The following is a 17,372-nucleotide window of genomic DNA, read 5'->3' as shown; positions in this document are numbered from 1 at the left end:
TGGGGAAGTTCTGACAGGCTTCAGCACCCTACGAAGAGGGTATTACCACTCCCATTTTACAGATGATGCAACTGAGGCTAGTGGACATCAAACAACTTGCCTCAAATCACACGGCTAGTTCGGAAAGTCACATCATTGTGATTCCAAAGCCCCTCTCTAGAGATTGGTGAGCTTTTAACCACATCTCCTATCCTCACAGCTAGATCTCATCTCCCAGTCTGTCTGGCCATGTGACAGAGTCCTGGCCAATGGGATATGGCAGAAGTGATGTGTGTCACCTCCAGGTTTGGTAGTGGAAACTGTTTACACTTAATATTTTGCATTTTCTCTTCTTTTGTGTGATTGCTAGATGCCAATGAATAAGGAGACCTTGAAAGCCATATGTTGAGGGTGGCAGCGCCTCTGCCAACCTGGGTCGCCAAATGACTTGTGGAGTAGAGCACCTTCCATTGCCACCACCTGTCCTTCACTCAAGACCTTTTGGGACATTCTGACTCCCTCTGCAATGAACTAAACTACAGAAATTGTATTCTTCCTTAGAGCTGGCTTTAAAAATACAGAGCTATCCAAGGAAACTCTAATTTAGGCATTTTCTCTCTGATAGTCTCCACGCCACAAAAACATAGCCAATTATGCTATGTTTGCTGACTCTAGCTGGCTTTTCACAATTTGTATTGATTTTCAGGGGGTAATAACCAATCAAAAGAGCCTGTCATTGGTATCCATGTGCAAATTCCCCTGGTCTGAAGTTCCGGTCTTAGGCTGGTTGCAACTCACTCTGCTGGCATTAAAAATTCTTCTTTGCCAGTTTTTATCTATTTAAGCAAACTAGATACCACTGTTTACCAACAAACAAAACACCATAGCCTCCTCTCTGTGGGCATCTGGTCCTTCTCAACGCTGTTGGCGTGTGTTCTATGTCTTGCTGATGCTCTATTTCTGATTTAGTCCTTCTCCTACTTTGAAATAATTTCAAATCCACCCTCCTCTGTGACTCTCTGAAGATCCCTGTCCCCACTGATATGTCACTTTTTAAATACTTAAGAGATGCGTTAAACATTTTGACATCTGGCATTGTTCTGTCTTTTCTTTCTTAATTGCTTTTCATGTGAAGCCTTTTCTTCTCTTTAAGGTTTAAACATTCTCATGGTTTAAATCTAACAAACTAACAAACTAACTTAATGTTTACAAGTTGGAAATCAGCTTAACACCTGACATGGTGCCTTGCAAATAGAAGATGCTCAATGATTTGTTTTTAAATGACTCAAAGAATGAAAATAATGGCAACTTCTTTTGTTTCTTCCACAGTGAGTGCCCACAATGATCCTTAATATAATTTTTTAAACAACTGTTGGTTGAATTCTATCTTCATGGTATGGGGCCTTCCCTGAAACATTTTTGGGCATGATTTTGAAATATGATCCACATTTTGTCAACAGTGACTTCCAAGAATCTATAATTTAGTTCTCAAGCTTCAGCACGCCAGGCCCATTCTCAGAGTTTCCGATTCAGCTGGTCTTGGTAGACCCTTGATTTTCTTTTTCTTTTTTTCTTTTTAGGGCTGCACCCATGGCATATGGAGGTTCCCAGGCTAGGGGTTGAATCAGAGCTGTAGCCACTGATCTAGACCACAGCCACAGCAACACGAGACCAAGCCTCATCTGTGACCTACACCACAGCTCAAGGCGACAATGGGTCCTTAACCCACTGAACAAGGCCAGGGATTGAACCTACATCCTTATGGATTCTAGTCAGGGGATGCTGAGGTGGCTGGTCTAGCACTCACAGCCTGAGAACCACTGGCCCACATCCTCCCCACTGACACTGTCTACTCCTCCTCCCATACTTCCTCTACCCCAGGCACAATGACTCCTTGTGGTTCCTTAAACTTACCAGGTGCTCCCCTGCTCCTGGGCTTTTGCACTTGCTGTTCCCCCAGATACTCATGTACATTCCCTGTTACCTCAGGTCATTCCTCATGTGTCACCACCTCCAGCCACCTGATTGAAAATGACAGCGCTGGAATTCTCGTCGTGGTGCAGCGGAAATGAATCCAACTAGGAACCATGAGATTTCGGATTCGATCCCTGGTCTTGCTCAGTGGGTTAAGGATCCAGCATTGCCATGGGTTGTGGTGTAGGTTGCAGACATGGCTTGGATCTGGCATGGCTGTTGCTGTGTAGGACGGCAGGCAGCTGTAGTTCCGATTAGACCTCTGGACTGGGAACCTCCACATGCCATGGGTGGGCCCTAAAAAGCAAAACAAGAAGAAAAAAAAAATGACAGCACTCTCCTACCCCCTGCCACACACACACACACATGTTCACACACTCCTTCTCACATCACTTTCCTGAAATGTTTTCCTCCATAGCATTTATCAGCATCTGATTCATATGTTTTACGTAGTTGTTTACTATCTACTACTTCTGCCACCAGAATATAAGGTTTTTTGTCTTATAGGAATTCTCATCTGTTTTGCTCCCTCCTGTATCTCAGAAGTCAGAACAGTGTTTGGTTCATTCTAACACTCAAAAAGTAATTGATGTCTTAACTGGAGGACAGCAGGGACACAATCCTACCTGTTTTCAGACCATAAACTATAAAGAGAACTCAACTACTGCTGAAAAAAAATGGGAACAATTAACAAGGTATTCACTCTGCCCAGGCCAACTCCGTCAAGGGGCCACAGTTGAAGGAGCAAAGAAAGATGCCATTAACCCTCCAGGGACTTGGGACAGGTCCCTGCTCTTCTTTCACATCTCAGCTACAAGATGAGGCCATTGCATGAAATACCTGCACTGTTGTTTCCAGCTCTAAAACTCCAGCCCTTCTCTCCCTCTAGGCCTGCAAGCCCCACAAAGAAAAGCCTTAGGACAGTAGGACCAGTGAAAACCTCAGCTCTCGTCCTGAGTTGACAGTTTTCTCCAGTATTTTCACACTTCAGCTGTGGTCAACAATTTCACAACGAGGTTAGCAAAGTTTTATTGGGAATCTTCTTACAATCAAAGGTACAATCCCACAGCTGTGCTGCCCTTTTGGTTTTGTGTAAAGTCCTTTTTCCTGGGTCCTAATTGGTGTCAAGTCCAATATTATTATATTTGCCTTGCCTCATAAGTCAACCACCCCCAGGATTCTCAAACCTGTTCAGATAGGGGAACCTCAAGAAATCTTTCTTACCTTTGCTGACCTTGATATATTGAGATTTTAACCTCTAAATAGGATAACTCACAAAACTGGGGCTAAATCACAAGCTATCTTATATATAGATTTCGGGAGAGACAAACAGTAGTGTAACCTGAATTTCAAAGAAAAACTTATAGCAGAAAAAATTTAAATTGAGAAAATTGGATCTTATCATTTAATTTGACATTTTAAAATTTTTATTTATTTATTTTATATATATATATATATATATATATAATTTTCCCACTGTACAGCAAGGGGATCAAGTTATCCTTACATGTATACATTACAATTACATTTTTTTCCCCCACCCTTTGTTCTGTTGCAACATGAGTATCTAGACAAAGTTCTTAGTGCTACTCAGCAGGATCTCCTTGTAAATCTATTCTAAGTCATCTCTGATAACCCCAAGCTCCCAATCCCTCCCACTCCCTCCCCCTCCCATCAGGCAACCACAGTCTTTTCTCCAAGTCCATGATTTTCTTTTCTGAGGAGATGTTCATTTGTGCTGGATATTAGATTCCAGTTATAAGTGATATCATATGGTATTTGTCTTTGTCTTTCTGGCTCATTTCACTCAGTATGAGATTCTCTAGTTCCATCCATGTTGCTGCAAATGGCATTATGTCATTCTTTTTATGGCTGAGTAGTATTCCATTGTGTATATATACCACATCTTCCGAATCCATTCATCTGTTGATGGACATTTGGGTTGTTTCCATGTCCTGGCTATTGTGAATAGTGCTGCAATGAACATGCGGGTGCATGTGTTTCTTTTAAGTAATTTGACATTTTTTTTAAATTAAAGTGTAGTTGATTTACAATGTGCCAATTTGTGCTGCACTGCAAAGTGACCCAGTCATGCATATATACACATTCCCTTTCTTATATTATCATCCATTATGCTCTATCCCATGAGACTGGATATAGTTCCCTGTGTTATACAGAAGGACCTCATTGCTTATCCATTCTGAATGTAATATTTGCATCTACTAACCCCACAGTCCAAGTCCATCCCACTCCCTCCCCAACCCTTGGCAACCACAAGTCTGTCCTCTATGTCTGTGAGTCAGTTTCTATTTCATTGATTTGATGGTATTTTCTGCAAACTGAGAAGCAGTGGCCCATCCACTGCATTTCAGAGCATGAAGTAGGAGAGGGTTAGCTCAGGAGGTTGGGACCACAGGTTTTTGACCCACCGATTGTAAGACCTTGGGTGGATTTTTTTCATCTCTCTGAGCTTCAGTTTCCTCCAGTATGAAATGGGAATGCTAACAAATGCACCTAACTGGTATGCTTGTCAAGAAATACAAATAAAGCAGTAAAATGGTTAAACTCTTCAGCTGAAGCAGGTACCCAATAAGGGCTCGACAAGCGTGGGTTGTTACTATTCACTGCTAAAGGCCATAGCGAGGTGTGTTTAGGAAAGGGTTAACTCAGGCAGGGAAAGAGAGAAGAAATAAGAACATTTGAGAAGATGGAAGGACCAAGAAGATGGCAGAAGAGCAGATGTGGGTGGCAGCACAAAGCCACTGGAGCAACTATATGTGTTTATTTGATTTAGATTTCTGTTCATTTGAACCTTTTGAAAAATCATTAATCTCTACTTACACAGGGTTTCATCTGGTAGGTAGAGCCTGAGGTTATTGAATGTTCAGGCCAGGGTGCAAGGGTCATCTGAACGCTCAGACTTTTGAGCAAAAGGCTGTTTCAGATGTTCTTTGAAGTTTATCTTTCTCCACGAATCATGGGGGCTGGAGCAGGAATATCAGGGGCCTGCAACCTAAGGACTTTCCAAGGGTAATCTTTCAAATTGAGGAGGAAAAGCTTAAAGGTCTTTTTTTTTTTTTTTTTTTTTCTACCTTGTTATTTTTTTGTTTTTGGGGGGCCACACTTGCGGCATATTGAAGTTCCCAGGCTAGGGGTAGAAGTGGAGCTGTAGCTACAGGCCAACACCACAGCCACAGCCAGCTACGCTGGATCCTTAACCCACTGAGCAGGGCCATGGATGGAACCTGCATCCTCATTGATACTAGTCTGGAACTCCTCTGCCTTGCTATGTTTTAAAGTAACTTTTCAAAAATAATGGCCTGTAAGAAGATTTGGACACAGCCAGAATTGCAGTGCTTTTGCCATTCACCCCCAACTGGCACCTCCCCTCCCTTTCCAAAGCCGAATCAACACTTTCCAAAGCCTGTTGACAGCCTCAGAGGGCTTCCCAAGTGCACTCTGTGTTTGGGGTTATTGTTTTGAGCATGCTCAACCTTTTCTCAGATGTCACTGAACTCTGCTTAGGCCCGCCTTCAGGGCATTGACCCTTGGGCAAATAGATAGTGTTCTCTAAAAAGCTTGAATTCTTTTCAGTGCTTTACAGTGATGAAAACTGAAGTTGGAGCAGGTTGGAACACCTGGCTCTCCATAGTGGAATCCATCATTTCTTCTGGCTTCTCTAAGTTCATGTTCACAGGTAAGTGACTTACACTGTCTATGACATTTGAGGACTAGGTTTTGCAAGTCCATTTCCTCTAAGTCAAACTTTGTGTGGTATTGTGTTTCTGATTCACTAGAGGCTAGCCTCTTGTGATGCGATAAACAATATTACGAGGCTTGGCTAGAAATTTGCGGAATACACTATGGATTTCATAATACTATGTATTACATAGATGACTCTTGGTTGCTATCTCATTTCTAGACATACCTTTTTTAAATGCATCAATTCTCTTGCAAATATGAGTGTGTGGATGAGTATATAGGGGTATGTGGTACAAATGGGTGAGTAGATTGATAATCTGCCCAAAGTAAAAATGCCAGTGAGCTTTTAAACTTGGCTTTATGAAAGCACAATTCTGTTTGCACTGACCCACACAAATCTTACCCTAGAGAGCTGGTGCTGGTTTGATACAGAACGGTTTCAACTCCATTCTCTTAGTTTTCAATAATTAAGATACTAAAAAATATGAACTCTGGATTCATGGCTACTGGAGGGAAAGCTGGATTCTAGAATCTAATTTCCAGTTTTTGTTTTCCCTAGCCAGGAGAAATCACATGTTGCTAATGATTTGAACACACTGATCAAATATCATTCACATTTAAGACTAGGAATAAAGTGCAGTAGTTCTCTTTACTTTTTTTTTTAAGAGCCGTAGTTCTAAGGATTTTGAGAGGAATAGCTTTCTACACATATTAGCGACATGTTATAATGATTATACTTAGAACTCTCAATATTGGGATCTAATAGTGGTAATTATTAAACTTTTAAAATATTAACTTATTTACTTGTCCGATAGAGGTTCTTTCAGCCCCACCCCCACCTCATCCACACCCACCACTCCAGACTCATTTACCCCCCTCCTACTCTGTCCTTTAATACTTTTTTTCTTTTCCTTTTTTTTTCCCGATTTTTAGGGCCATACCTGTGGCATATGGACATTCCCTAGTTCCCGGGCTAGAGGTCAGATCAGAGCTGCAGCTGCCAGCCTACATCACAGCCACAGCAATGCAGGATCCGAGCCACATCTGCGACCTATACCACAGCTCACGGCAACACTGGATCCTCTGACCCCACTGGTCGAGGCCAGGGATGGAACCTGCATCCTCATGGATACTAGTAACCTGCTGAGCCACAGTGGAGATTCCCTGTCCTGTAACCCTTTTAATTGTCTGTTTGAAGCCTCCATCTCCCTGTCTAAGAGTTACTGTTTACACACCCTTCCCCCAACTTGACTGTAACCCCCATGAATAAATTGCCTGTCCTACTACTAAGAGTAATGGTGACAAGTATTTGCCGATGAATACTGAAAGTAGATTTGGAAGTAATTTAGGGAAAAAATTGGCCCACTTGTGGTTTTAAAAGACACTGAAATCGCTAGAAAAATGCCAACTTCCCTTGTAGGAATCAATTATTAGGGTTCTGTGGCTTCATGAAGATGAAGGAACTATGCAGGTAGAGACAAAGGAGAGCTGGGAGTACCTTTGGTGTTAAATCCTACTTTCTTCCAGAGCAGCTCATTAGTTCTCCATCTCAGTTGTGCCCCTGTGAAGCCAGGTTATCCGTGCGCCCCACAAGGATCACTGTGCATTCCCTTCTCTTCTCCATCATTTGCAGCCCCCAGGGTTGAAGGAGCCTCAGTTTTATCTTGTCCCAGGATAGTGTCTCCACATTGAGGACACACCGTCACCCCACAGCCTGCTGAACTGCAAAGCAGTGTTCTGCTATTTGTCTTGCTCCTTAGCAGAAATCAAGATTTCTTTCCTCCTCTAATGGTTCTCAGGAGAAATAAATCATTTGCTGGCTTGTTTTTTTGGCTGCGCTTGAGGCAGGCATAAATTCCTGGGTCAGGGATGGAACCCACTCCTCCCCCCCTCCTAACTCCCACCTGCAGTGACAATGCTGGCCCTTAACCTACTGAGCCATCAGGGAACTCCAATTTGCTGGTTTCAATGATAATAAGGGTGCCCCTCCTACATCCCTAAATGTCAACAGTGAAAGGCATTTTAAGGACTTTTTTTTTTTTTTTTTGCCTTCTTGGAGCTTCGCCCACAGCATATGGAGGTTCCCAGGCTAGGGGTCGAGTCGGAGCTGTAGCTACTGGCCTACACCAAAGCTGAGGCAACACCAGATCCTTAACCCACTGAGCAAGGCCAGGGACTGAACCTGCATCTTCATGGATGCTAGTCAGATTTGTTTCCACTGAGCCACAACGGGAACTCCTTTTTTAAAAAATTGGAATTTGTGGCTTTAAATGTGACTTCCAAATTCAAGAGGAGCAGGGGTTGTCCTGCTCTTCCTGAGCAGCTCAGGAAGGGGAGATTGTCGTGCTGGTGGCCTCCGATGGTTTTACAGAGAGGAAGACGGCACAAGAGAACTCACAGGGTGATGGGGGGCGGGAGGCCACTCCACTCCTGAGTCGGTCCTCAAATCTCCTCAGTGGCTGTTAGGGCATTTAGACTCTCCTTACCATTGAGCCTGAATGTGGAAAGATCTCAGCCTCTTCCTCCTGAACTCAGTCTGGGCCAGAGCAACATATTTCAGAGATAGCACTACGGAGAAAATGAAATGGAATACGCGGAACGAATCTCCCCAGAAAATTCAAAACTGAGAGCCCTGGTAGAGGCGAGAAGTCATCTCCTAAGGGGACAAGAGCCTGGGTACTGTTGGCTCTTTGTTTGGGTCACCTCAGGTCTGTCTGCCAGGGAGTGAGATGAACTTTGTATGTTCTTGGTCTTGCAATCGAGGGTGGACCGCGGCTTGGTCTGGAGGATTTCTGTCTTTCCTAACCCCACTGCCTAGTCTCCCTGGGTGTGGGCTTATCAGAGTGCTGTGTTTTCTTGTGTATAAATATGAATATATCTTACCCTTTTCTTTCTTTTTTTTTTTTTTTTTTTTTTTGCCTTTTCTAGGGCTGCTCCCACAGTATATGGAGGTTGCCAGGCTAGGGGTCCAATAGGAGTTGTAGCCGCTGGCCTACGCCATAGCCACAGTCACGCCAGATCTGAGCCGCATTTGCGACCTACACCACAGCTCACGGCAACACTGGATCCTTAACCCACTAAGCAAGGCCAGGGATCGAACCTCCAACCTCATGGTTCCTAGTCGGATTCATTAACCACTGAGCCACAACGGGAACTCCATATCCTACCCTTTTCTTGTCCAAAAGTCACTATTAGTTCCCACTGCTCTAAGGATTTGGTCCTAAATCCTCAGCATTAAGGATGATGAGGCCCCAAAGAATCAAGGCTCCACACCCTCCAGCGCTACCACACCCACTTTCCCTCAGACCCACTGGACACCCTTGGGGTCCTTGAACCTCTATGTTGTGTCTCAGTTCTGGGCCTTTGCACGAGCCTGGAACACTCCTCTCTCCCTGGTTCCCTTGGCTGACTTGTCCCATCTGCAAGGTCCCATGCTAAATGCCATGCTTCCAGAGCCTTCCCCAACTCTCTATGCAAGGGCAGGGCCCTGCTTGAGGGTCCAGGGGCTGCCTGTGCTTCTCCTTTACTCAGTCATCATGCTGATTTCCTATGTGACCCCTGTCGTCCCTGCCACCATGTCATCTCCCTGAGGACAGGCTGCTCGGAGGGCTGGTGCTCCATGGGACTTTTAGGTTGGGTAAATCAGGTCCGTAAAGATTTCTTCCTGGGTTTCAGGCTGTTCTGAACTGACCTCAGAATACTGGGTTCTGCAAACCATTCTGTAAGGGGTTAGACTGGGAATGTTTAAAGCCTTGGTAGAAAAATGGAAATAGTCATTGTCACAGCAACTCAACTCTGCCATTGTAGCCCCAAAGCAGCCAAGGACTACATGAAAACAAATGGGCATGCCTGTGTTCCCATAAAACTTAGTGCACAAAGACAGGCAGTGGGCTGAATGCTCCTGTTATCCTCACATACTTCGGCCTGGAAGGATTCCAACTCCTGGGAAAAGTTTTTTTTAGATGCCTGCACCCACAGCATATGGAAATTCCTGGGCTAGGAACTGAATCTGAGCTGTAGCTATGGCAACGCCAGATCCTTTAACCCCTGATCGAGAATCAAACCCATGCCCCTGCAGTGTCCTGAGCTGCTGTGGTCAGGTTCTTAACCCCCTGAACCACAGAAGGAACTCTAACAGAAAGCTCTTCTTTTTTTTTTTTCTCTCTCTCTCTTTTTATGGCCACACCCATGGCATATGGAAGTTCTTAGGCTATGCAAGGGGTCAGATCAGAACTGCAGCTGCCCGCCTATACCATGGCCACAGTGATACCAGATCCAAGCCTCATCTGTGACCTATGCTGCTGCTTGTGGCAACACCGGATCATTAACCCACTGAGTGATGCCAGGGATTGAACTCAAATTCTCAGAGACTATGTTGGGTTCTTAACCTGCTGAACCACAAGGGGAGCTCCAGGAGAGTTATTCTCACCTCATGTTTTTTTTCCTTCCTTTCTCCCTCCTTTCCTTCTTCCTTCCTTCCTTTTTCTTTCTTCATTCATTCTCTCCTTCCTTCCTCCCTCCTTTCTTTCTTTCTCCCTTCCTTTTTTTTCCTTTCTTTTTCTCCCAGTTCTCCCACAGTGTCAACAGCCAGATGCTAGTGTTGATCCAGCCTTGGTGAAGGTTAGCTGGCTCATCTGTTGCTCCAGGCTGGTGTCTTGAAGTCAGACTGGCAAGCCTTGTTGTCATGGCCCATGGCAGGCTCTGACATGTTGTAGTCTTCAGATCTTGGATTTGCTCCTGGTCTGGCCTGTAGAACCCTGTATCTCCTCTAGTTATGACAGCCTCAAACCCCTGTAGCACTTCAGCTTTAGCCCTCTTTGAGGTCTGTCAGTGTCCCAGGTTCTCTCTGGCCACCCATCCAAGTGCTGTTCTCTGCCTCCTCTCTCCTCCTCAGCAGTGATCTTCCAGAAGGTCGTTGTTTATGTTCTAAGGTAGAAAAGTCTTTGGTATGTCTTCCAACAAAGGTCAAGAGTCTGTCCTCTAAATGTGGATTTCTGTGTTGATAAGATTACACATTTTATCAAAGAAAAAGCAACCTCAACCCTGGATAGTTAAATCGAAGTGCATGAAGTAGGTTATAGACCCCATGCCATTTGGCCAAGGGGGCACTGGTGCTGGCCTAGGCAGTTCTGAATACTTGGGGGATTCCACAACTAGTGCGACAAAATCTGCTGACCAGTGTTTAGAAATCTTGATTTCCAACTTTAACTCCTAGATTCTCTGAAGTGTATTGAAAAGACAATTTTTTCTGGAAGACCTTGAAAATTCTCATTCTGTTCCCAAAGAGATTTTTTTTTTTTTAGAGATTAAAATTATTTACTATATAAAGAGGCAGAATGAAAAGGAAATAGCTTGGTACTTTATTTTCAAATCTGAGTTCTTTTGTGGGGGTTAAAGTACAATTTTGTTACATAAATTGCTAAGAAACCCTAATTTAAGGGTCCCGCAATGTACAATACACTTATCGCTTTCACACACTTCAGGAAGCTCAAGGATATATCGTTAGCTTAGATGCTGTGGATAATAGCTGAGGGAGTAGAATGAGTTGACATTGCATGTGCTTGCACTCTTAAATCATAAAAGGACCAAGTTGAGGAGGAGGCATCTCTCACTACCCTGTACAACAGATGCATTTATCACTGAAGCTAGATTCTTGCTGTTTCCAGGGTTTCAGAGACCAGCAAAGATATTCTCAGCACCTGCTGTGTGAGTTTCCCCAGATCTCATCTAAAAAAAAAAGGGAACTAACCAGTGGAGGAAAACATGGTCTAATGATATATCTTAGCACATTTATAATGATATGAGTCCATTCATATAACAGCTAGTTTTGGAAACATAATTTTTTTTTCCTGGAAAATACCACAAACAAAGCCTTAGTTTATTCTTTCTCAAAAAAATTTTTTTTTCTTTTTCGGCCGCACCTGTAGCATACGGAAGTCCTCTGACCAGGGATTGAATCCAAGCCATAGATGTGACCGATGCCACAGTTTTGGCAATGCCAGATTCTAACCCATGGCTCCCAGCCAGGGATCAAACCCATGCCATAGACACCATGTCTTCTTTATCCATTCATTCATTGATAGGCACTTAGGTTGTTTCCATATCCTGGCTATTGTGAATAATGCTGCAATAAACATGAAAGTGCAGATTTCTTTTCAATACTCTCTTCATTCCTTTTAGATATATGCCCAGGAGCGGAATCACAGGATCCTAGGGTAGTTCTATTTTTTAAATTTTTTGAAGAGTCTCTGTTCTGTTTTCCATAATAGCTGCACCAATTTACCTTCCCACCAACAGTGTGCCAGGGTTCCCTCTTCTCTTCAACACTGTCCAGCCAACCCTGTCTTTTTGATGGTAGCCATCCTAACAGATGTGGGGTGGTATCTCCTTTTTTTTGATTTGCATTTTCCTCATTATTAATGATGTTGAGCATCTTTTGATGTGCCTGTTGGCCATCTGGATGTCTTCTTTGGAAAAATGTCTTCTCAGTTCTTCTGTTGTCAGTGTCTCTGTCTTTTTGTTCTATGCAGGCCCTCAAATGGTTGAATGATGTCCATTTGCTTTGGTGGGCCATCTTCTACCCATTCAAATACTAATCTCTTCTGGAAATGCCCTCACAGACACACTGGGAAATAATGTTTTATCTGGGCATCCCTTAGCCCACTCAAACTGACACATAAAACTAACCATCCCACCAACCTCAGAAGGTCACTCTGAGACCAGGATAAAATGAAACAAAGCAAGGCCAGTTCATAATTCTATCCAAACAGGCAAGAACAAGGTCAACTTGCAACCTGCACAGTATCAAACATCCCTCTCTCTTGATAAATGATTGACAGCTAGTTCTTCACCAAATGATAAAGTTGCTCTGACTTTCTGACAGCATTTAATGTGGAACAACCTCCCTGCCTTAGACCTTCTCTCAGATCACCTAACTAAAGCCCCAAATCCTATTTTAGTTTCTTCATAACACCCTCTTATTGAGACACCCCAGGGTAGTCTCCCTCACAGCAACAAGAAATAAATCCAGATTATTCAAATACAAGTGAGTTCCTGGTAGTCTCTGGCTGAAGGGTATGAATTTTTGCCTTTGAGAATGTTACTTTTTCATAATAAAATGGAGATCACAAAAATCATTGTGTTTAGAAGGAAGCAAAATGCAAGCAACCTTAATGCGAAGTCTAATATACAGAATTGCTAAGGAAATACAGAGGGAAAGTAAAGACACTAGGTTGGTTGATTGTATTCTCCTCCTTAATAGAAGATGTGTTGCTACAAATGACCCCAGAAGATGGGTGGAGAGGGGGCAGGGACTTGGTCGCTAAGCTTGAAGGGCAAAGGTGACTTTAGCTGCCTTCTCCTTTTGTGCCAGTTGACTTACATACAGACACAGTGTCATGTCATTTTCACACCTGTCCTGCCAGGTGGATTTTACTACCACCACTACCATCTCCCTGACTTAAAAGATGGAGAAACCAGGGCCTGGAGAGTGGGTCAAAAACATATCCAGCAACATAGGTGAAGCCACAGGCAGTACCAGGATCCATGAAACTCCAAAGTTCACGGGCGAGACACTCACTACACCAGTGGCCTCTAAACACTGCCAAATATTTGCACACCCGTCGAAAGAAACCTTTTTAAATGAAGAGCTAAGCCAGGAAACAAATAGTCAGAGACTGGATTTTTTTTTTTTTAAAGTCTCATTTTATTTTTTGTTTTTTGTCTTTTTGTCTTTTAGGGCCACAACAGCAGCATATGGAGCTTCCCAGGCGAGGGTCTAATCAGAGCTGTAGCCTCCGGCCTACACCACAGCCACAGCAACTCAGGATCTGAGCCAAGTCTGCGACCTGCACCACAGCTTGCAGCAACGCCAGATACTTAACCTACTGAGCAAGGCCAGGGATTGAACCCATGTCCTCATGGATGCTAGTTGGGTTTGTTACCACTGAGCCACAGTGGGAACTCCTGCTTCTTAATATTGTTTGTTTGTTTGTTTGTTTATTTATTTATTTATTTATTGTCTTTTTGCCATTTCTTGGGCCACTGAGGTTCCCAGGCTAGGAGTTGAATCAGAGATGTAGCCACCAGCCTATGCCAGAGCCATAGCAACGTGGGATCCGAGCCGCATCTGCCACCTACACCACAGCTCAAGGCAACCCACCGAGCAAGGCCAGTTGACTTCCATACAGACACCTCATGGTTCCTAGTCAGATTTGTTAACCACTGAGCCACGACGGGAACTCCAATATTGAGTTTATTTTAAAAACTTTTCTTATAAATCATATTGATAGCTACCATCACTTTGATCGTACCTTTGATATGATGTAAAGAGAAGGTTATTTTACCTCTGTGGTCTTCCTCCCCAGAACACACAGCTTCTGTCTAATCATGAGAAGTGCAGCTGATAAATTCCAGTTTAAGGGACATTCTACAAAATAACTGCACAGTACTTCTCAAAACTCTCATCCAAAAAAAATTGGATCCAAGATCATCCAAAAGAAAAAAAAATTATGAGAAATTGTTATATGCAAGAGAAGTTTAAGGAGATTTGACAACTTAATGTAATGTCTTTCCTCCACATCTTCACAACACTTTGTACTACTGGATATTTAATCTTTGCTAGCATTCCAATTAATGGTTTTAGTAATCGTCACTGATCCGTATCCAAATTTATTCATTGAATTGCAGCATCATAATTTTTCTAATTTTCTAGGCTTTTAAACATCAAGAATGACTATTAATTTTTACTGAATATTATTCTGCATCTATCAAAATGATCAGTTTTTTTTTGATATTAGACAATTGTTGCATTCCTAAGATCAGCATTGCTCACTGTTTTTTCATAAAACTGCTCAATTATATTGAACATATTTAGCATTTTTATTTTTTGTCTTTTAGGGCCTCACCCACAGCATATGGAGGTTCCCAGGCTATTCGGGGTTGAATAGGAGCTGTAGCTGCTGGCCAACATCACAGCCACAACAATGCAGAATCCGAGCCGCATCTTCGACCTACACCACAGCTCACCACAACGCCGGATCCTTAACCCACTGAGCAAGGCCTGCGATCGAACCTGAGTCCTTAAGGATCCTAGTCAGATTCGTTTCCACTGAGCCATGAAGGGAACTCCGCAGCATTTTAAAATCTATTTTCAAAAGGAATTATGATTCTATTTCTTATAACATTTCTTTTTTTTTTAAATGTCAAGATTATACTTGTTTTATAAAATGAATTGGTAGCAGTTCCCCTGCTCCATGCTGGATCCAAATTCTGGATCCAGGGGGTGCATTACAAAGGAGCACCGCAGCCTACTCACCAGTATTTGGGTGTTGTTGTTAGCTACAGTGACCAAGACTGTTACCAGTTGGTCGTGCCCTTCTTGTGTTTTTTTACTTTCAGTTGTTAAAAAAAAAAAAAATCCATCAAAGAGACAAATGAGCATAGATTAGTAGCAAAAATAAATAAAAAGCAACTATCCATCCCTCAACCAAAGAAAACTGCAATCAGCGTTTTGGATTTATCTTTCATAATGATTAGACTCTTTCATGGGGTTATTAGCCAATGAAAAAAATCTGCTTTTGTCTGAGACTGTTAATGAAGGTTATTTCTTGAACCAAATTGTTCTTTTGTTTGGTTACTTTGATTAAAGAAGAGAAAATCAATAATAATTAGAGTACCTCTTATTTTATTTTCTAGGGTTGCCGGCTGTGGATTGCAATCACTATGTCTGACTCTGTAATTCTTCGCAGCGTGAAGAAATGTGGAGAGGACAATTACGGTTTTGAGCCAGACAAATCATGTAAGTGGCCTTTTTCTCTTACTATCTCATATGTGAAGAGGGGTGAGAACAAAGATGGAACAAGCTAGTACAGGTTCCAGGAGCAGAGGAATCTAAGCAACAATAAATGGAACCGTTACTGCATGTTCTTTTTACGCACTCTGGGTGTTTCTCCCCCAGATCCCATTTAATGGAATGTCTGAGCGTGCTAGGTAAGAATTCGCAAAGCCTGTGCGAGTGAAAGCATCTCACCCCGAAATATCTCTTTCCTGGTGGAGTAGGGTTGTTCCAGCACTGGCTGTTATTATTACCTTTATTCATATAGTGTTATAACGGAGTATAGTAATACCTATTTAGTGAGCTCTGCTCCCCGAGAGGAATAGTTGGCCAGAGTGAGGGAATGTGAAAGGGGGGCTGAAGCACTAGCGTGTGGTGTATAGTCAGGGCAGATGCTTCTAAGCGATTATTATTATTTGTTTGAAAAAAATCCTCTGATTTTACATTTTACAGAAGATGAAATTGAGACCTGGATACATTCTTTTTTGAACTTGGCAGAGATCACATCACTAATAATAGTTAATGGAGCCGTAATCCTAATCCAGTTCTGATTCCCAAACCTAAAAGTTTAATCTCTATCTACACTGTAATGAATGCCTCTTTACTCTTTTTTGTTTGTTTGTTTTTTTGGGAAGTGGGGGGCACCACACCATTGGCATATGAAAGTTCCCAAGCCAAGGGTCAAATTGGAGCTACAGCTGCCAGCCTACATCACAGCCACAGCCACAGCAACACCAGATTCAAGCCACTTCTGTGACCTACACCACAGCTCAAGGCAATGTTTAATCCTTTAAATCACTGAGCAAGGCCAGGGATCGAACCTTCATCCTCATGGATAAAATTTGGATTCTTATCTAGCTGGGCCACAGTGGGAACTCCTCCTCTTTACTCTTACTGAAATGAAATGAAATAAAACTAAGCTAAATGCCAGAGAAGCCAGGATGTGCTGTCCGGTGCAATGGTTGGCATTAGCACCTTGGGCTCCTTTCCCCATGGCTTCCCTGCAGCCATGACCCTGAACCTTCACTTTCATCTCCTCCTCTCCATCTTCTCTGACCTACACTGGGGAAAATAATATGTGGCTCAGTCCTATGGCTTCTACCTGCATGGTGATGTCAATAGCATCTTACTGTCTGGTTGATTTGTGGTCTATATTTTAGTTAGATAAATTCAGCTGTTTCTAAAGGACAATAAATAAATATTAACTTTATTTGCTAGTTCAGAAAATTAGATTTTCTCTAGCTAATTTAGAAATGTTGGTCTCCAGTTGGCATTCCAAAGATAAAAAGATTTCTTTTTCTGGAGAAAAGTTAAGAAATGTAGTCGAGGCAGCATTCCTGACTGTGAAAGACTATCTTCTACTATAATATGGAGGGGGAGGGGAGGGATAGAGGAGAGAATCGAGTAATTAATTTGCATTGTTCCGTGAATAAAAACAACTGTAGGAATGATTTCTAGAGCAAAATTGTTAATGACTACGTTTTGTCATTGTTATTAACTCCTTTATGCACTGTTTTTATCCTGACAGTGAATAATAAGAAACAAAGGTAAGTGGTTGTTTCAACAATGCATCACATTTTTCTAGAATAATTCCCTAATATTTCCATGAAAAGCACAAAGAAGAAACAACATTTTCATACACATTGTACTTCCTATGAGTGGTATATGTATAATCCATTCTTTTTCTCTTTAAAACTTTGATAGAATTTAATTTCAAAACCCTTTGAGGATATCTCTTTTGGATTAGGTCCCAATCTCCCCTGCATGTCCAGGTACAACACAGAATTGTTTGTTTGTTTGTTTTGCTTTTTAGGGCTACACCTGTGCAGATGGAAGTTCCCAAGCTACTGGTCAAATTGGAGCCACAGCTGCTGGCCTACAC

At 42.6% G+C, this 17,372-nt stretch overlaps 1 protein-coding gene across 2 annotated transcripts in view; it reads left to right on the top strand.

The window, feature by feature from the left end:
- ABCB11 (ATP binding cassette subfamily B member 11) overlaps window positions 4,871-17,372 on the top strand; it is an 84,797-nt gene continuing 72,295 nt past the window's right edge. The window contains exons 1-4 of one of the 2 annotated variants that reach the window (XM_003133457.5): window positions 4,871-4,983; window positions 5,548-5,650; window positions 15,352-15,454; window positions 17,019-17,037. In XM_003133457.5, the coding sequence (XP_003133505.3) occupies window positions 15,379-15,454; window positions 17,019-17,037 (95 nt within the window). In that variant the 5' untranslated portion in view covers window positions 4,871-4,983; window positions 5,548-5,650; window positions 15,352-15,378. The remainder of the gene's footprint in view (window positions 4,984-5,547; window positions 5,651-15,351; window positions 15,455-17,018; window positions 17,038-17,372) is intronic. The other variant, XM_013984240.2, reaches the window with a different exon arrangement.

Source organism: Sus scrofa, chromosome 15 (assembly GCF_000003025.6).
Source record: "Sus scrofa isolate TJ Tabasco breed Duroc chromosome 15, Sscrofa11.1, whole genome shotgun sequence".
NCBI classification, from domain to species: Eukaryota; Metazoa; Chordata; class Mammalia; order Artiodactyla; family Suidae; genus Sus; species Sus scrofa.
The sequence above is the reverse complement of the archived record's forward strand: the minus strand, read 5'-3'. Positions and strand labels throughout refer to the sequence as shown.